Source organism: Balaenoptera ricei, chromosome 12 (genome assembly GCF_028023285.1).
Source record: "Balaenoptera ricei isolate mBalRic1 chromosome 12, mBalRic1.hap2, whole genome shotgun sequence".
Classification (NCBI taxonomy): Eukaryota; Metazoa; Chordata; class Mammalia; order Artiodactyla; family Balaenopteridae; genus Balaenoptera; species Balaenoptera ricei.
The window spans coordinates 69027619-69048606 of record NC_082650.1 but is presented as its reverse complement, the minus strand read 5'-3'; the positions used below and the strand labels follow the sequence as shown (position 1 = coordinate 69048606).

General features: G+C 36.6%; 1 protein-coding gene across 2 annotated transcripts in view; it reads right to left on the bottom strand.

Moving 5' to 3' along the window:
* RNGTT (RNA guanylyltransferase and 5'-phosphatase) overlaps positions 1 to 20988 on the bottom strand; it is a 242395-nt gene that overhangs the window by 185253 nt on the left and 36154 nt on the right. For both annotated transcript variants that reach the window (XM_059941605.1, XM_059941606.1), the window contains exon 8: positions 20860 to 20961. In XM_059941605.1, the coding sequence (XP_059797588.1) occupies positions 20860 to 20961 (102 nt within the window). The remainder of the gene's footprint in view (positions 1 to 20859; positions 20962 to 20988) is intronic.

Below are 20988 nucleotides of genomic sequence, written 5' to 3'. Positions count from 1 at the left end.
CATAAAGGCAGGCAAGAACTACAGTAAGTAGTTCCTTATTTCTTTTTTCTATGAAGAGCTGTAACCCAAGAAAATTTTGTAAAATCAGAAGCTGCACTACCTGAGTGAGCAATAACTCAAAGAGCTCAAATCAAAGAACCTGAATCAGGTGGATCTCTCAATCTGTCTAGGAAACTGTTTCCTAAACACTAAAATGATAAAAACAAACCTGAGCCTAAAATATTCCAATGCACTAAAACAGCTTCTTAAGATTTACTAACAATAATAGTATATATAAATAAATACACAATTACTCCAAAAGGTATTGTACATAATGGAAAATTACCATGTTTTTGTCCCACAATCTAGCTCATTATATAAAAATTAGTAAAAGGATAATTTAAATAAAATTATAATTAAGGGAATTCCCTGGCGGTTCAGTGGTTAGGACTCCTCACTTTCACTGCTGAGGGCGCGGGTTCATTCCCTGGCAGGGAACTAAGATTCCACAAGCCGCACAGTACGGCCAAACTTAAAGTGTGTGCGTGTGCGTGTGCGTGTGCGTGTGTGTGTGTGTGTATATATATATATATAAAATATATTAAATCTACATGGGTTCATATTTCCCTTAGCAGCTTAAAAGAAACATAAGAATTATCATAACAGTAAGAGTAGCTGATCAAGTCCCTTTCTATGTACAAGTTTATAAGATCAACCAATTAACAGAGTTTAGGGAAATGCAAGAAGTAGAATATAAAAGCATACCTTTCAACTAGTGAAAAGAACTGTCAAATCAGGACTGAATTATTTGCTACCAGCAATATGCATCTTGCTAAGTGCCACTTCTGTGGGCTAGAGTATGTTCCCTCCTCCTTTCCACCAATCTACAAAGAATTAGAGAATTATGGACTCTTAACGGGTTGGAAGGGTTCTTACGATGCAGTGCCACTTCACCCAAGTAGTATGTACACACACAGGCGCACACACACACATATATCCCACCTCCAGCCCTGCGACAATCCCAAACAGCACTTAAGGCACAAGAAAAACCAGACTAGATTCAAATGCAAGTGAGAACAAAAAGTATTCATACAGGCACTACCAAAGACACAAAACTATCTGGTTATATTACCTTCACCAGTTTGTAACTGTCTGAAAATAAAGTATAGGTTAATAGTCAACTTACATAAATAAAAACATAACGATTTACCTTCCTATAGCAAGAAGCTTCTACCTCAAAGACTAGGTTTGAATACAACATAGATATTTTTTAATATCTTCTAAGTTCATTTAAATGTTTTTCTTAATGGTCACCTAAAGTCCAAAATCCAAGAACTCTAAAACCATAACTGAATACGGACACAGTTGGATAAATCAATCTCTTCAAATCCTCAAAAGTGATAAGGTTAGCAAGAGAAAAATCTTAAGATACATCTTAAAGATTCAAACTGAGTAACATTGGCTAAATGAGTTCCATCTAATTAGGGGGACAGGAGGATATCTCTTGGTTTGTAACTATTTCCTTATGCTCAGAAATATGGCTTTTCGTCACATTAAAAAGTACAAGGGACTACCATGGCGGTCCAGTGGTTAATACTCCGCGCTTCTACTGCGCGGGGTGCGGACTCGATCCCTGGTCAGGAACTAAGATCCCACATGCCAAGTGCCATGGCCCAAAAAAAAAAACAAAAACAAAAACTCAAGCCCACAACTGTTAATTAGGTATAGGCCACTGAGCAAACATGGTCTCTCTGGTATCCTCATCCTGAGAAACTGGAATAGATTCTTGCTACTTAAAGTGTGGCCCTTGGACCAGTAGCATTGGCATCACCTGGGAACTTGTTAAAAATGCAGAATCTTGGGCCCCATCCCAGACTCACTGAATCAGACTTACATTTTAACAAGATCCCCAGGCGATTCATATGCACATTAAATTGAAAAGCACTGGATTAAATAACCTCTAACCATCCTTAATACTCAAATTGCAAAGGAAAAGAGAAAAGCCAAACAACAAAAGCCAAAATAAGCAAAAATAAATTAAAATTTTTAGAAACATATGAAAAAAAAGAGCTTCCACTAAAATGCCTGTTCAAAAGTTATAGTCCGTAGATTTTCCCTCTCTTCTTAGTTATAGAAATATTGTTTTGATACTGACTAGGGTAAAAGGAGCAGAGGATTAAAAAGAGAAGAGAAAGAAGACTAAGCAAGATCACAAGTTAGTTCTAATCCCAGTCTTCTAGTTTTCACATTTTACATTTTACAACTTTTGAAACTCACTGTTGCCTACACTAGCTGAATGCCAATATAACCTACTTTACAATAAAAGCTTTCACAAAGGTCCCCAAAAAGGTTCACTTAATCGTCCTTGAGTATAACTGAAAATGAGAATAAAAGTGTTGCTATAGGGGCTTCCCTGGTAGTGCGGTGGTTAAGAATCCGCCTGCCAATGCAGGGGACACGGGTTCAAGCCCTGGTCTGGGAAGATCCCACATGCCGCGGAGCAACTAAGCCCGTGCACCACAACTACTGAGCCTGTGCTCTAGAGCCTGTGTGCCACAACTACTGAGCCCATGTGCCACAACTACTGAAGCCCTTGCGCCTAGAGCCCACGCTCAGCAACAAGAGAAGCCACCGCAATGAGAAGCCCGCACGCTGCAACGAAGAGTAGCCCCTGCTCGCCACAACTAAAAAGAAAGCCCACGCTCAGCAACGAAGACCCAACGCAGCCAAAAATAAATTAATTAATTTAAAAAAAACAAAAACACCCCTTTAAAAAAAAAAAGTGTTGCTATAGGGGCTTCCTGTGCCTCCTGTCAGGAAACCCCCTTGAGGAGTCTCGGTTGGCTGGCTCTCTGTGACATTACCTCTTTCTTCCTCCAGTCACAGAAGTAGCAACCTACAGAAGTAGGTTGGCGGCTTCCCCTTCCGCAGCAACTACTCCTCAAGTGTTCACTTCCCTGCCTTCTGTATTGCTATGAAAGACACTCTCTTGCCATACTCTGTATTCCAAAAAACAGCTCTTCTAAGTACCTCAAAGGCCACTGGGCTAACCTACTGATGCAGCAGTCCCAAGCGGCCTTCAACTTCAAGATGATTGAGGTAAAGGATCTCCCACCTTACAACTTCCTAACAACAACCAAAGAAGAAGTAGGAGTTGGTGTAACCGTCAAAATTTAAATCAAAAACTCATGGCTCAGAAATCCTTAACACTCTTGACATGTGTAAAAATATACACTAACAGTTTCACCAGCCACCAGTATAATAATTATTTTCTTTTAATCTAAGCACCTTACTGCCCAGTGGCTAGAACTTAACAGAGATTCTGGATTTACAGCAATTATTAGGTCAGTCTAGCTCAGACAGGCTGTTTCCGCTTCATGACTTCGTGTTGCTCCTCTTGCCCATGTTACTCACTCTCCACTAGTCATCTTCCTCCTAAGAATGCCTATGTTCCAGAGTCTATGTCACATCATTTATAGGAAATTATATTTCATATTGTTCTCTCATGTATTCCCATTTTAATATCACAATTAGATTTACACCCATTTAAGGGCATGAACCATGTCTTAAATTTTCTTTTTTAAAATAGGCTCAAATTTTAAAAATAGAACTTTACCATGACTATGGAATTTCTCTTTAGAAAGTTAGAGTTCGGTTTATTTTATTTTAATGAATCTATTAATTTGGTAGAAGGTGTAACTATTAACAACACTTACCAAGCACATGTTAAGCATTATTCTAAGTGATTTAGATGAAATTACTTAATCCCATAACATCTAGGAGGTAGTTATTATTGTAATCCCTATTTTTCAGATGGGCAGGTTGGGAGTTACAGGGGTTATATAACTTTCCTAAGGTCACATGACTAGTAAGTATGGGAACTTCAGGATTTGAACCCAGGTAGTCTAGTTTCAATACCCAAGCTCTTAACCACTACACTATACTGCTTCTCAAAAACAGACCTGTTTTACAAGCTAATATACTTAAGTATTTTTGTTTTTTAGAATTTTATTACATGATTACCTTTATATGTCCATGATTCTACTGACTATGCAGAATACCTAACACAGGCTCACAATCCCTCTTATCTGAAAACTCTGGAGTTAGATATACTTCCAAATTTCAAAAAAAAAAAAAAAATTAGACAATCTTAAAATATACTAAAAATAAAATAAAATAGGTACAAACTAATTTTCCTTTCAAAACTTTGCTATTGAAATTGACCGTAAAAAAAAAAAGAAAAAGAAAAAAAGAAATTGACCATACACTAAGATATTTAATTTGGTGGCTCCAAGTACATCGTCAGAACAGCTACCATTTAAAACTTGTCAAAAATTAGAAATTTTATAAAACAAGCAACATCTTTTATGTGTATCTTAATTCTACTATATAACAATGAATCTTTTTCTCAATTATTTTACTGAAAGGGAAAGACCTAATCTACAAGAAATTTGAAATAATTTTACGTTTAACACAGATATTATACTTTACCACACATATTTTACTATAAAAATCCCATTATTTATTTTAAATGTATAAACAGACTAATAGCACCGCTAGGTTATATTTAAGAAAGATAATTAAAAACGCATGTAGAAGATGCATAACACAAAGATGCTTGATTTTATTTAATATTGCTTTATGCACATAGGGAAATACAAGTACATAAAATTATATCTAAGTGCACCAAATGTTTTAAATGACTTAATTTCCCAATTTATTAGTACGAAATGTTTAATGAATCACACTATTAGAAATTAACTGGTTTCCACTGGTCTTTGTTCATGTTCACATAAAATTACCGGGAAAAAGTCTAGATGCAACAATGCCAACAGCTAAATACTAAATACAGTAGCTAACCACTGAGATTACAAAATTAAATATAATATGGACTCGTCGTATTAAGGCAACTACCAAGGCCAGATCACAGAGTCGATTCAATGTGCAGTTGCTTAAAGTTTACAATTTAAGGAGCAATTTTATTTGTTCTCATTATATACTGTATTCTGTACCTCTAGCTACATTTACATTTTATCAGGATAATATAACACTTAAAAGGCTTAAAAGCCATTTTAAATAATTCATTGGGAGACAATTTAGTTCTCTGCCCCGGCAAAAATATTTTAAAAATTAAATTTTCTAAAGTCTAAGATGTTACGAAAATAAAATTTGTCCAGAAAGGCTCACCTGCCCGCAAAAACAGCAGCAACAGCAGAGCTGGGCTGAAAGCCAGGAACATACTGTTCTAAGATGGGCTGCATATAAAATCTTCAAACCAGATCTCACAATTTAAAAAAGAGCTGTCAGAATTACTCATTTTCAATTTCTTTACCTAGTTCACAGATACTAATGCCTTTTGGGAATCAGATTACCATAAACATGCAAACACTGAACATAGTTCCTAAAGAAAGTAAAGATACTATATGATGTATAATTTTAAAAAACAAAAGCATATGGTTATAGAAATTTCTTTCCCAAAATATAATTGGAGCATATATATCAAAATCGCTATTCTTCATATACCATGTACAAGTCCAACGACTGTTCTACCCTTACGAACAAAATTTCACTATCTAAAACAGAAGAGTTACATTCCAACACAAAGTTTTTCTATAGACTCCTTTGCTCCCAACATGAACAACTGAGAGCAAAACCCACATGAGATAAAAGAGAATCTTCAAATCATTCTTTCATTTTCTGAGATTCCAACATAAGAACATCAGTTTCCTGAAGCAAACAAAACACTTTCAGAGACTTTAATGTGGCAAAATCGTTTTTACAAAACTAGGTCCAAAATGACACACTACACAGTCATCTACAAATATAATTCATATGCAATGCACAAAAGAACATGGCAACATTATCAAAACTGCTATGCTTTCAGTACTGTTGTATACATGATCCCACTAATCCTCACTAAATTCTTAATAATCCCAAACTAGTATTTTGGGATGTATTAGATGTACAATGCATTGGGTAACAGAATTCTACGGCATCACAAAAGCAGCCTGAATTAAAGCTGGTCCTCTGCTGCCATCTAGTGCAGTCATAAAACGCCAAAACTAAACCAAAAGTGACTGGAAAAAAACTTTTCGGTGATGAATCTGTTTAATAATCATTAAAAATACTAGTTCAAAACATGGTCCTTAAATATCACTGCAGAAAGCGCTACAAAAATATTTAATAATTTACTTTAAAATATGTGAGTGTATTCCCACAAATGCATTCTAGAGCATATAGAATAGAGCAATAAGTGGTTATAATGAACTATCAGGTAATAATTACTCATATGAAAAAAGTTACCTAGAATAATATTATCACAGTACTGTTTGTTATAAAAGCAAAAATTTCAAAACAATTTAAATTTTCAACCACACAGGATTTCTCAAATAAATTATGGTGCATTCATACAATGGAATATAATGATCCAGTATGGCTCCTTTTCCTCCCAAGACACTATCAAAATGATAACAAAGTTAGATTTTTTTTTTTAAGTATAAAGCAATCTGGTGGTTTTCAAAATATGGTCACAAGTCCTCAAACTCTTTGATACTCTTCCTTTTAAGAGGTGGAGCTAAATTTCCCTCCCCTTGAGTGTGGGCTGGATTTGTATCTCACTCCCAACAAACAGAATATGGCTGAAGTGACTGTAAATAACTTTTGAGATTAGCTTAGATTATAAAAAGCCTACTACTTCCATCCTGGATATCCTGAAATATCTTGGATCACTTGCTCTGGGGGAAGCTGGCTGCCATGTAGTAAGGACATTCAGGCAGCTGTGGAGAACCACATGGAACCCCAGAGTTAGTATGAAGATGGCTTTAAGCTGAAGACGTTTGAGATTCAAGAGATGCAGAAAGAAGCGCTCCCAGAGCTTCCCTTGTTTGACTAAAAGCAGAAACTTCTGGGAATGAAGCCACCATAAATCACCTCTTTGGAGCAGCTTCACTCCCAGGAAGGAGACTGAGAGTGAAACTATCTTAAAACCCCTCTCTGGGGGAATTTTACAGCCATGAAGAAGATGGAAAAGATCAATCACACCAGCATAACAAAGATTATCATGAACTTTCTTCTCTCCTGTTGTTATCCTAAAAACAGGTTCTCCTAAAGAAACCCATTTGTTCTTCCCACAGAAGCCTGTTGTCTCCATTCCCTTTCCCCTATTAAGTTAGGTATATATATATATATATATATATATATATGCATGCCCCTAACTTTAGTCATTTAGCACATCACTTCTTTTGTGCACTCCCACAGGCATATGAATAAACTTTTTTTCTCTTCTTTCCTCAGTTTAATCTGCAAACTCCCAAACACTAAACATAGTGGGTACAAGTTTTTCCTCCCCACCCAGCCTATGGACAGGCCCGCAAGGCAAGGAATGGAGGCCTCAGGCCAACAATCAGCAAAGAACTGAGGCCTGCCATCAACCACAAGAGTAAGCCTGGAAGTGGAGCCTCGAGGTGACAGCAGCCCTGGCCCTGGCCGACAGCTTGACAGCGACCTCATGAGAGTCACTGAGCCAGAACGACCCAACTAAACTGTTCCCCAGAACCATGAGATCATAAATGTTTGTTGTTTTATGCTGCTAAATTTGAGGGGGTAATCTTGAGGTAATTTGTTAGGTAGGAATAGTTAACTAACACAACACACAACAATGAAGATAATGAAGGAAAGGGGGGAAGACCATCACCAGATGAACTATTGCAATAAATTTCTGCTAGACAAGAAATAGATGGAGAAGTGCTGAGAAGCATTGCACAAAGGTAGCAACATCCACAAGTGGAGCTGCCTATTTTGCAAAATCCCAAAGAAGATCCAGACCCAGAAACATCAACTAACGAGAGTGACAACAGGGACTGAAAAAGAGAAATTGGTTATTTTTAACTAATGTACAACAATTAAATCCCCACAGCTCACAGACAAGACATACAGGTTAACCAACTCCTAAGCAATCAATCAATAAAACTGGAGGGCCCTTCTCTAAAGAAACTGAACCAAACCGTGAGGTAAAGCAGCTACATGGATAATGGTGCCCGGAAGTAAAGACCTCTCCAGGTAGTAGGACTGAAGGTCCTCCAGCCAAAATGCTTATCACAAAGCAAAGGTCTCAAGCTGACAAACCCGGTCCACATTCACAGAATTTCTTCCAAGCAGTTTGTCTGCCTCATTTTTAAATGCAAACAGCCAACCAAGGAGCACTGTACATTTAAGGAAAACCAGAAACATGAAGAAGAAAGATGATTCAAGAAAGAGAAAGTAACTCTATACCCTTCAGTTAGTATTCTTATAAGAGATTCAAAACTCTATCATGTCCATAAATTAAGAACAGGTTGGCATAAAAAGGTATAAGCAGAGAATAAAAATGCATAGGTACTCTTGAAATTTAAAAGCATAGTTACTGAAATTAGTAATTTATTAGAAATACAGAAAGAAAATGAGAAAATCTCCCAGAAAGCTGAAAAGGAGACCAGGAGATGAAAAGTATGACAGAAAAGATAAGAGAAGAAAAAGAATCTAAGAATCTAGGTGGTGTAACAACCAACAGTAGGTCTAGAAGGAGAAAATAGAAAAAAAAAAAAGAGAGAGGAAATAAAATATCAGAGATAAGATAAAATTACCCTGAATGGAAGAACCCAGGTTTTCAGATTCAAAGAGATCACCAAGTACCAATGAATGGGAAGGTTGGGGGGCGGCGGCCACCCACATAATTAGACATCACTGGGAAATTTTAGGACAAGAATAAAGAGAAAATTCTAAAAGTTTCCAGGTGCGAACCACTTACAAGGTACTAGAATCAGAATAACATCACACCTTTTATCAGTGGCAGAGTTTAATAGAAGAAATTGAAGTAAGGTTTTTAATATTTTTAGGGAAAACCATTTCTAATCTAAAATTTTATACACAAGCAAACTACTAAATTCAGGACAAGAGCAACAGCATTTTCATACACCTAAGCATGCTTATGGGTTACTTCCTACACATACTTTCTTAGGAAGTGATTTAAGGAGGTATCCCTGAAAAGTGAGAGAAAAGAAAGGAAGGAAGGAAGGAAGGAAGGAAGGAAGGAAGGAAGGAAGGAAAGGAGGGACGGGGGGAGGGTGGGAGGGAGGGAAGGAGGGAGGGGGGAGGGAGGAAGGAAGGAAGGAAGGAAGGAAGGAAGGAAGGAAAGAAGGAAGGAAGGGAGGGAGGAAGGAAGGGAGGAAGGAAGGAGAGGGGAGGAAAGAAAAACATGGAATCCAGAAAGCTACATCCAACCAGGATAAAAGTTGGGACCAGAGCTTTATACACAGGCTAGAAATCATAGAAGGCTCTAAAAGAGACATCTCTGGGATAACAAAAAATAATTGAAAGAAGAAACAGAATGACTAAAACCTTGAAAAAACTTGATTATAGGGTAAAGGCAATTATTCGAGTAAAAAAGAACCTATTTAAACTCAACAAAACAAACATTCTACTTGATGTGGCAGAGAAGGCATGACTTTGAACTCTGGGCAAGTTGGCTGTCTTTGGTGGTCAGCTCCATCCCTGCAGCTGTGTGCTCAGTGGATCTTGGTTTGGGAAGTAAGCAAATAACCCTTCCCAGACTCCCTTGCCAGCTCTCTGGAAGGAGATTAGAAAAGAAGAGGAAGGGAAAAACCTATTGATCTGCTTCTGGCAGCATCTGTGGCAGCACTGAAGGCAGCAGCCACAGATGACGGCACGGCTCCTTAGGGGAGAGGCCCCTGGGAGTGGCTGCTGTGCAGCAGTGCTGAGTGGTCCCAGGGCCGCAGCCAGACAGGCAGTACAGCGCCTCCCCCAGCACCTGGGCCGCAGCCAGACAGGCAGTACAGCGCCTCCTCCAGCACCTGGGCAGCAGGTGCTAACCAGGCTCCAACCAGAGGCAGTAGCAGCCTGCTGAACTCCAGGTGACCCTTTGGCTTCTCCATCCTCTCAATGCCTTTGTAACCAATTCTATGTATTAGATTCCTGTGTGTTTGAAATATCAGAGTGATTTCTCTTCATGCCATGAAAAAAGAAATCTATTCCTTTCCACTAATCTAAACGATAGTTCCAGTGAGGAAAAAAAAATTTGAAGTATTTGTCACCATTTAAATCAACCATACACTTACAGAAAACAAAAACCCTATGTTTAACAAACAGCATGTAAATATAAACAGAGTTGACAATATTAAAGTTAGAGCTGACATAACAGAAGTAGATGGAAGACAGAGAACTCTAAAGTCCACATCTTACAAGAGTTAAGAAACACTACATTAGGGTTATTAGGATAAAGGGAAGATTAAATATACAGGCAAGATCGATGAAGAACTAACAATAATAGTTTACCTATGATGAGAAACTAGAAGAAAAGACAGGTGGGAACAGACGTACTGGTGAGCCACATCCTCATGACCACATTAGGAACTCACCTAAAGTTAATAAACAGCAACATAAACATATTATTTAGAGATTTGAGGATAACCATAAAATAAGTTTAAAAAAAGGTTAGAACTAAGTGCCGAACAATCATCGACAGGAAGACACTGGAACTCACCAAAAAAGATACCTCACATCCAAAGACAAAGGAGAAGCCACAATGAGATGGTAGGAGAGGCGCAATCACAATAAAATCAAATTCCATAACTGCTGGGTGGGTGACTCACAAACTGGAGAACACTTAGACCACAGAAGTCCACCCACTGGAGTGAAGGTTCTGAGCCCCACGTCAGGCTTCCCAACCAGGGGGTCCGGCAATGGGAGGGGGAATTCCTAGAGAATCAGACTTTGAATGCTAGCAGGATCTGATTGCAGGACTTCGACAGGACTGGGGGAAACAGAGACTCCATTCTTGGAGGGCACACACAAAGCAGTGTGTGCACTGGGACCCAGGGGAAGGAGCAGTGACCCCAACACTGAACCAGACCTACCTGCTAGTGTTGAGGGTCTCCTGCAGAGGCAGGGATGTGGGTGTGGCTCACCGTGAGGACAAGGACACTGGCAGCAGAAGTTCTGGGAAGTACTCCTTGGTGTGAGCCCTCCCACACTCCACCATTTGCCCCACTGAAGAGCCTGGGTAGGCTCCAGTGCTGGGTCGCCTCAGGACAAACACCAACAGAGAGGGAAACCAGCCCCACCCATCAGCAGACAAGTAGATTAAAGTTTTACTGAGCTCTGCCCACCAGAGTAACACCCAGCTCTACCCACCACCAGTCCCTCCCATCAGGAAACTTGCACAAGCCTCTTAGATAGCCTCATCCACCAGAGAACAAACAGCAGAAGCAAGAAATACAATTCTGCAGCCTGTGGGAAAAAAAACACATTCACAGAAAGACAGACAAAATGAAAAGGCAGAGGACTTTGCACCAGAAGAAGGAACAAGATAAAACCCCAGAAAAACAACTAAATGAAGTGAAGACAGGCAACCTTCCAGAAAAAGAATTCAGAATAATGATAGTGAAGATGATCCAGGACCTCAGATAAAGAATGGAGGCAAAGATTGAGAAGATGCAAGAAATGTTTAACAAAGACCTACAAGAATTAAAGAACAAACAAACAGAGATGAACAATACAATAACTGAAATGAAAAATACACTAGAAGGAATCAATAGCAGAATAACTGAGGCGGAAGAATGGATAAGTGACCTGGAAGACAGAATGGTGGAATTCACTGCTGTGGAACAAAATAAAGAAACAAGAATGAAAAGAAATGAAGACAGCCTAAGAGACCTCTGGGACAACATTAAACGTAACAACATTCGCATTATAGGGGTCCCAGAAGGAGAAGAGAGAGAGAAAGGACCCGAGAAAATATCTGAAGAGATTATAGTCAAAAACTTCCCAAACATGGGAAAGGAAATAGTCACCCAAGTCCAGGAAGCGCAGACAGTCCCAGGCAGGATAAACCCAAGGAGAAACACGCCGAGACACATAGTAATGAAACTGGCAAAAATTAAAGGCAAAGAAAACTTACTGAATGCAGCAAGGGAAAAACGACAAATAACATACAAGGGAACTCTCATAAGGTTAACAGCTGATTTCTCAGCAGGAACTCTACAAGCCAGAAGACAGTGACATGATAAATTTAAAGTGATGAAAGGCAAGAACCTACAACCAAGATTACTCTACCCGGGAAGGATCTCAGTCAGATTCGACGGAGAAATCGAAAGCTTTACAGACAAGCAAAAGCTACGAGAATTCAGCATCACCAAACCAGCTCTACAACAAATGCTAAAGGAACTTCTCTAAGTGGGAAACACAAGAGAAGAAAAGGACCTACAAAAACAAACCCATAACAATTAAGAAAATGGTAATAGGAACATACATGTTGATAATTACCTTAAAAAGACACAGGCTCGCCGCATGGATACAAAAACAAGACCCATATATATGCTGTCTACAAGAGACCCACTTCAGACCTATGGACACATACAGACTGAAAGTGAGGAGATGGAAAAAGATATTCCATGCAAATGGAAATCAAAAGAAAGCTGGAGTAGCAATACTCATATCAGATAAAATAGACTTTAAAATAAAGAATGTTACAAAGGACAAGGAAGGACACTATATAATGATCAAGGGATCAATCCAAGAAGAAGATAAAACAATTATAAATATATATGCACCCAGCACAGGAGCACCTCCATACATAAGGCAACTGCTAACAGCTATAAAAGAGGAAATCGACAGTATCAAAGTAATAGTGGGGGACATTAACACCTCACACCAATGGACAGATCATCCAAACAGAAATTTAATAAGGAAACACAAGCTTTAAATGACACAACAGACCAGATAGATTTAATTGATATTTATAGGACATTCCATCCCAAAGCAGATTACACTTTCTTCTCAAGTGCGCACGGAACATTCTCCAGGATAGATCACATCTTGGGTCACAAATCAAGCCTCGGTAAATTTAAGAAAATTGAAATCATATCAAGCATCTTTTCTGACCACAACACTATGAGATTAGAAATCAATTACAGGGGAAAAAAAACACAAACAGATGGAGGCTAAACAATACATTACTAAATAACCAAGAGATCACTGAAGAAATCAAAGAGGAAATCAAAAAATACCTAGAGACAAATGACAACGAAAACACAATGATCCAAAACCTATGGGATGCAGCAAAAGCAGTTCTAAGAGGGAAGTTTATAGCAATACAATCCTAACTCAAGAAACAAGAAACATCTCAAATAAACAACCTAAACTTACACCTAAAGGAACTAGAGAAAGAACAAACAAAACCCAAAGTTAGTAGAAGGAAAGAAATTATAAAGATCAGAGCAGAAATAAATGGAATAGAAACAAAGAAAACAATAGCAAAGATCAATAAAACTAAAAGCTTGTTCTTTCAGAAGATAAACAAAATTGATAAACCATTAGCCAGACTCATCAAGAAAAAGAGGGAGAGGACTCAAATCAATAAAATTAGAAATGAAAAAGGAGAAGTTACAACAGACACCGCAGAAATACAAAACATCCTAAGAGACTACTACAAGCAACTCTATGCCAATAAAATGGACAACCTGGAAGATATGGACAAATTCTTAGAAAGGTATAACCTTCCAAGACTGAACCAGGAAGAAATAAATAATATGAACAGACCAATCACAAGTAATGAAATTGAAACTGTGATTAAAAATCTTCCAACAAACAAAGTCCAGGACCAGATGGCTTCACAGGTGAATTCTATCACACATTTAGAGAAGAGCTAACACCCATCCTTCTAAAACTCTTCCAAAAATTGCAGAGGAAGGAACACTCCCAAACTCATTCTACGAGGCCACCATCACCCTGATACCAAAACCAGGGGAAGATACTACAAACAAAGAAAATTACAGACCAATATCACTGATGAATATAGATGCAAAAATCCTCAACAAAATACTAGCAAACAGAATCCAGGAACACATTAAAAGGATCATACACCACGATCAAGTGGGATTTATCCCAGGAATGCAAGGATTCTTCAATATATGCAAATCAATCAATGTGATACACCATATTAACAAATTGAAGAAGAAAAACCATATGATCATCTCAACAGATGCAGAAATGGCTTCTGACAAAATTCAACACCTATTTATGATAAAAACTCTCCAGAAAGTGGTCATAAAGGGAACCTACCTCAACATAATAATGGCCATATACGACAAACCCACAGCAAACATCATTCTCAATGGTGAAAAACTGAAAGCACCCAATACATATGCTCAACCTATGTTTTTTCCCTTTTAGGCTTTGTAGTACATAATTTCTTTTTCTTTTTAACATTTTTTTAAACATCTTTATTGGAGTATAATTCCTTTACAGTGGTACATTAGTTTCTGTTTTATAACAAAGTGAATCAGTTATACATATACATATATCCCCATATCTCCTCCCTCTTGAATCTCCCTCCCACCCTCCCTATGCCACCCCTCTAGGTGGTCACAAAGCACCGAGCTGATTTCCTTGTGCTATGCGGCTGCTTCCCACTATCTATTTTACATTTGGTAGTATATATAAGTCCATGCCACTCTCTCACTTCATCCCAGCTTATCTTTTAAAGTATGTTCTAAAAACGGAAAATGCTCAAGATAAAAAAATAAAAATAATCATATTAAACAGGTTAGTTCTAATTACCTGCTAAGTCCAGCAAAACCTCTGGCATATGGTAGATGTTCAGTAAATATTTGCTGACTGTATGAATAAATATTATTCTTCTCATATATCTGGGTCCTGTAGCCTAGCTCTATTTAAAAAATATGTATTTAGAAATATTAACAAAAAAGGATTTTTTTTTAATGTTTCTAAGTTCCAGATGCTTGCTACCCCTAGAATATGGGAAACCCCAAATTCTAATCAGGGATTGCACCAATGTTTCCAACAGAGGTTTTACCTATATCCGTTTAGCTCTAAGAGTTCTCTAGCCAGATTTGGTAATGAATTCAGTTGATTTTTGTCCTTAAGTACCATTTCAGAGACAGTACCTCTATTAAAAAGTAGTAACTCTCACATTGATAAGTAGCTTAATTAAAGAAACTAATATTTAAAGGAACTTTTTATTCTTTAGTAAATCCTAAAGATGTGACTAGCTGACATCTCAAAAGTTTGATTTTAAAATATTAGATTGTTTTTGTCCTATACCTACTTTTCTTCTTGTACAATAACTAACTCACACCCTAAGAGAATTCTGAATGTATTCTGAGAAACCAAATGTTGGTTACCATGTAAAAATGATTTTCCAAGGAGTCTTAAACTATGACACCAATAACTAACATTTATTGAATGCCATAATAATAAACATTTTACATGAATCTTCTTTAATCAATTAATGGACAAATTCTCAGCTGTATCCTTAACTCAGTGGCTGGCTAGACACTGCTCTGGTTTAGGTCACTGATTTTTAAACTGTGTTCAAGCGGGCACTAAGGGCCATCATGGCTCCTGAACCTGGCTGGAAATCAGAATCAGCTAGGGTTGCTTTCAAAAACACAAATTCTCAAAGCCTACTAAGGTCTACTGAATTTGGATCTCTGAATTTTTTTTTTAAATGCAAGCTTAATATGATGGTAATACAGTCATGATGATAACGTAACCCAAACATCCAAAGGTGTTTGGGACTTCCTGCCTTAAAAAAGTTCCATGGTGACCTTAGAGACCACCCAGAGTGCAACCCCACATGCTGCCCCAAAATGTTCACCAACCAAAGCATCCCCATTTTTGTCTGTTTTATATAATGGGGGTCCAAGTAAGATTTGGGCTTGGAGAAGGAGTAAGAGTAAAATGAGTTCTGCTACTTTCTCTTTTTAACCAGTTTACTACCAGATATCATCCACTATAGCTTTAGATCAGTAAACAGTGCTTCTGATTGACTTTTAATCACTCCTTGTTTGTCTCCCTTCTCCATGATAAAAAAAGGAACACAGGAGTTATGGCTTTACTGTGTTCCTCTCAGATGCAAGAAAAACTGGCCTGGAGCCCTCATAGTAGTTCTAATGAAACTACCATCAAAAAACAGGGCTGGAGGGACTTCCCTGGTGGCCCAGGGGTTGGGAATCCGCCTGCCAATGCAGGGGACACGGGTTTGAGCCCTGGTCGGGGAGGATCCCACATGCCGCAGAGCAACTAGGCCCGTGTGCCACAACTACTGAGCCTGCGCTCTAGAGCCCACGAGCCACAACTGCTGAGCCTGCATGCCACAACTACTGAAGGCTACGTGCCTGGAGCCTGTGCTCCGCAACAAGAGAAGCCACTGCAATGAGAAGCCCGTGTACCACAACAAAGACCCAACACAGCCAAAAATAAGTAAATAAAATAAATTTAAAAAAAAAAAAAAAAACAGGGCTGGAGTCTCCAAATGATGTAATCTGGTTTTTGATTATCATCAGAGGTATGATGCTAAACTTTCAGTGAATCCCTAAATTAGCTGACTACATAATGAAGAAAAACTACCTTAAACCATATTTTAGAAGCCCAAATTCTAGAATACAGAACAGTGAAGAGAAAAAAAAAAAAAAGCTAGAGAACAAAAGACCAGGGTTATACTGATGATTTTGCCACTATCTAGTTACATGATTAAAGCAAATATTTTATTTTATGGATTCTGCCCCCTCGAACACATCTACAAAATCGCTAAGTCTCCCTAGAATAGTTCAAAAATTAAAAATCCTTTTCCGGTATAACTTTATTTACTATTGAGTTTCTAAATATTAGATATAATGTTATGGCTCTAATTAATACTTATGAGGAAATAAAATAGGAGATAATTTCTTATTTAATAGCAATATTCAGTCAAAGTTCTTATATTATGTATCATAAAAAACTACTTACTTTGCAGTCAAAAGAAAATTAGGGCTAAACAGAAATTTATACTTGCTCTGATCTCTTCACTCAAGTGGAAATGAAAAATAGCTAAGTGAACAAATCTAAATTATAGCAGTATAACATCACTTAATTGCTCATAATTTGATTTACTCATTCTGTTTCTAAATAGCATAAAACATTGTTTGTTTGTAGTTCACTGAAAATTATTCCAGAGACATCTAAAACCTCTTTAATATTCCTCTCAGTATATAAAACATTTCTGGCATGGCGTCTCATTACCTTGTCCACGCTATTTATTCCTGTCTGAACATTCAGCTCCACTCGTTAGAATAAACATCTGCTACAAACATTATTAATGAGATACATAGCAAAGGATCCAAGCAAGTTACTAACTACCTGGGGTAATTACACTGTCCCATATAAAATCCATTAGAGCAGTAAATACAGAAGCTCCCTAAACATATTATAAATAGCTTATCCATACAACAGCTATTTCTACACGTCACCAAGTACATTTGTCAGGACATATAGAGCATGACCATACGTCGAGTACTCAGTTATAACAAAGGCATAGGACATGATTTTTTATAAGGAAAAAAAAAAGACTTAATTTACCTTTCAAATGTATACATTTAGTGAACTGCTTACATAAAAAATCCTATCAAAGTACCAGGCACTAAGCAATAACTTACAATGAATGAGAAGAAAAATTTATTTCAACTTCTATAATTTACTGAAGTAAATTTTAAAACAAAAATATCTTTATATTAAACTTATGTATCCCTACCTTAAGTTCACTTTTACACTTTCTTATAAAGAAAGGAAAGATCATTTGAAATGTTAAGATAGTCTTTTTTAAGGAGAATGTATTCAATAACAGGTTGGCAAAAGGGCCAAATCTGCCGACCACCTGTTTTTGTAAACAAAGTTTTATTGGAACACAGTTCTGCTCACTTGTTCTGCTCATTTGTTTATGTGAGAGCAGCATGAGATAGCTGCTTTTGCACTACAATGGCAGAGTTGAGTAACTGAGTCAGTAAAAATATTTACTATCTGGCCCTAATGGAGAACATTTGCTGAACCATGAATTAGATGAAAAACTTAAAGATAGGGGTTCTATCTTAAGCATTCCTGATCCATTCAGCAGTTGACACAGAGCCCTGGAGGTAACGAGCTTTCAGTATAATTTCTGAATGAATGAAAGAAGGGAATTCCCAGACCAGGGTTCAGGAAGAATGAATCTGTCTATAATTTCCTCCAAGGAGCATTATACAAGTGTATCTCGCTTACTTAAATAGATGTGTTATAAAAAGCTGACTATAAATTACATTTCCATAAATGCCTAAGTGGCTTTTTTTTTTAATTCCTGCAATAATTTTCCTTGTAAGCCAAGTACCACATTTACCTTGTATATTCAGTTTTCCTTAAAGCAGGGATGCTTGTATATGTGTGGGGAATATATATATACATACACACATATACATATATACATACATACATATATATACATAAAAAATATATATAAAATACACAAGTCAGAAGATAAGTATATGCATGTGTAAATCAGTAGCTATCTTTTACTGAGTATCTACTGTATGCTAATTGTTTTAAATTACTTTATTTAATCCTTTCACAAACAACTCTATGGGGGTAATGGATCACCCTTACCTTACATAAATCCAAACAAAAGTTCTTTCTTAGGGCCATCTAGCTTTATTCTGCCCTAGTGTATCATTTTCCTTGAACTATGCTTTTTTTTTTTGGCTAAATGGTTTACATTTTTGTTTGGAAATTAAATGGGACAAGAGTTGTGATCTTTCAAAATCTCAAAAATTTCACAACCACCATTAGTGTTTCCCTATCTTTCATGTGAAGACATTGGCAGCTTTTCAATTGGACTAATTCATCCAATAAACATTTACTGAATGCCTACCATGTGCCAGGCACTATTCTAGGCACTGGGGACACAGTGATTAAAAAGACAAAAGTCCCAGCCCTCATGAGGTTTGCTTTCATTATGATTATCAATTCACTACAAGGCTTTTGCTTGTCTATTACAAATTATTCCCATAGCATTACTTTTTTCTTATGGCAAACCTACTCTGAGTTATTTTCTTTTACTTTATTATTGCATTACAATAGTAGCTACAGAAATATTAATATTAATATTAAAATCAAGTTGTATCTGCCCCACTCCATGTCTCTTTATGTATCTTTTAAGGTCACCACAAGTTAAACGTAGATGAGGACACCATGATACAAAAGGTATGATTATCACTTTGACATTCAAAAACCTCTCATAAAAATTAAATGTAACCTATATCATCTTCAAAACACCTTTAAAAATTAAAATGTGAAAAGCGGATCTTGAAGAGATACATCTTCTTTCCCATTTTCATTGCAACATTATTCACAATAGCCAAGATATGAAAACAACCTAAGTATCCACCAAGAAATGAATAAATAGATGAATAGATAAAGAAGATGTGGTATGTATATTTATGTATATATAGATATATATACACAATGGAATATTATTCAGCCATAAGAAAGAAGGAAATCCTGTCATTTGTGACAACATAGAACTTGAGGGCATTATGCCAGGTGGAGTAAGTCAGACAGAAAGACAGATACTGTATGATATCACTTATATGCGGAATCTAAAAAGCTCATAGAAACCGAGACTAGAATGGTGGTTACCAGGGGCTTAAGGGGTGGGGAGAATGGGGAGGTACTGGTCAAAGGGTACAAACTGCCAGTTATAAGACAAATAAGTTCTGAGGATCTAATGCACAACATGGTAATTATAGTTAAAAATACTGTATTACATACTTGAAAATTGCTAAAACAGATCTTAAATGTTCTCACCACAAAAAAGAAATGGTAATTATGAGAAGTGAAAGAGGTGCAGCTAACACTACAGCAGTAACCACTTCGCAATATATAAGTGCATCAAATCAACAAGTTGTACACCTTAAACTTACATAATGTCATGTCAAATTATATCTCAATAGATCTGGAAAAAAAACTAAAGTATACATACATGTGTGTGCATGTGCGTATAAATATACATGCACTCCTCATTATTCTAATTATATGTGTGTGTTTGTATATATAATACATACACTCCTAATTATTCTAAAACATTTTCTTCACTATGAAAAAGTTAATAGGACTTCTATATTAATATCTATATATGTACATATATGTGCATATATGTATATATATATACATGCAATGTATACATACATTCCTAATAATAATTAGGAATGTATGTATACATTGCATGTATATATATACATACATATATGCATGTACTATACATACATACATGCATATATATACAGGCACTCCTAATTATTCTAAAACATTTTCTTCATTACGAAAAAGTTAATAAGAGTTCTATATTAATCTGTTAAAATAGTTATTTCAATTATTATAACATTTGCTGAATGAATAAATAATATAGCAAAGCTATAAAAAATGGATTACAAAAGAGAAAGAAAAAGTTTCATGTTACTGAGGAAGCAACTTTACGCTTTAATACTAATAAATATTTTTCAATGTAGGAATATGAAATTTGAAGCTAAGCTTTGTTGTAAGAATACAACAACCTTAAGAGTGTATAAAATTACAAAAAGTATTAGCAAGGATTAAGAGAAAAAGAAAACTATCGAAGGAACAAAATACAGAGTGAATCAGGGAGACTTGGTAATTTTTAGATTATAAACTGATAATACATCTGTTAATTTTAGAAGTGTCCAACACCATTAAAGACAAAGTGGCAGGCAGCAAACATACCAAAAAGCACAATATTATTAAGAAAAAATACTTCCAGATTTAAATTTGGTATAGATTCATGTCAAACTAACATAACTCTGAAACCAAAAATTTAGCAGAATGAGAGTTATAATTGTAGTACACAGCTAAGAATACTAGCAAAACAAAAACTATACGATATATGAAACATGCTTATTTTGCTGCTCAAGTCACTCCCAGGAGTACAAACCTTCTCTAACAACAAAGCAATATTCTTCAAGCATTTGGGTTATTAGTGTAACTTTTTTAAGAAATCTAACTTACCGCGTACCATCTGCTTTCCAGCTTACTTTATATGGCTTCTGCTCCAGAAGTTTAATATTTTGCTTGTCCATGGAGATAGGCTGTGCTCCAGGGAATCCAGACCTTAAAGAAGAACACTGTATTACTATT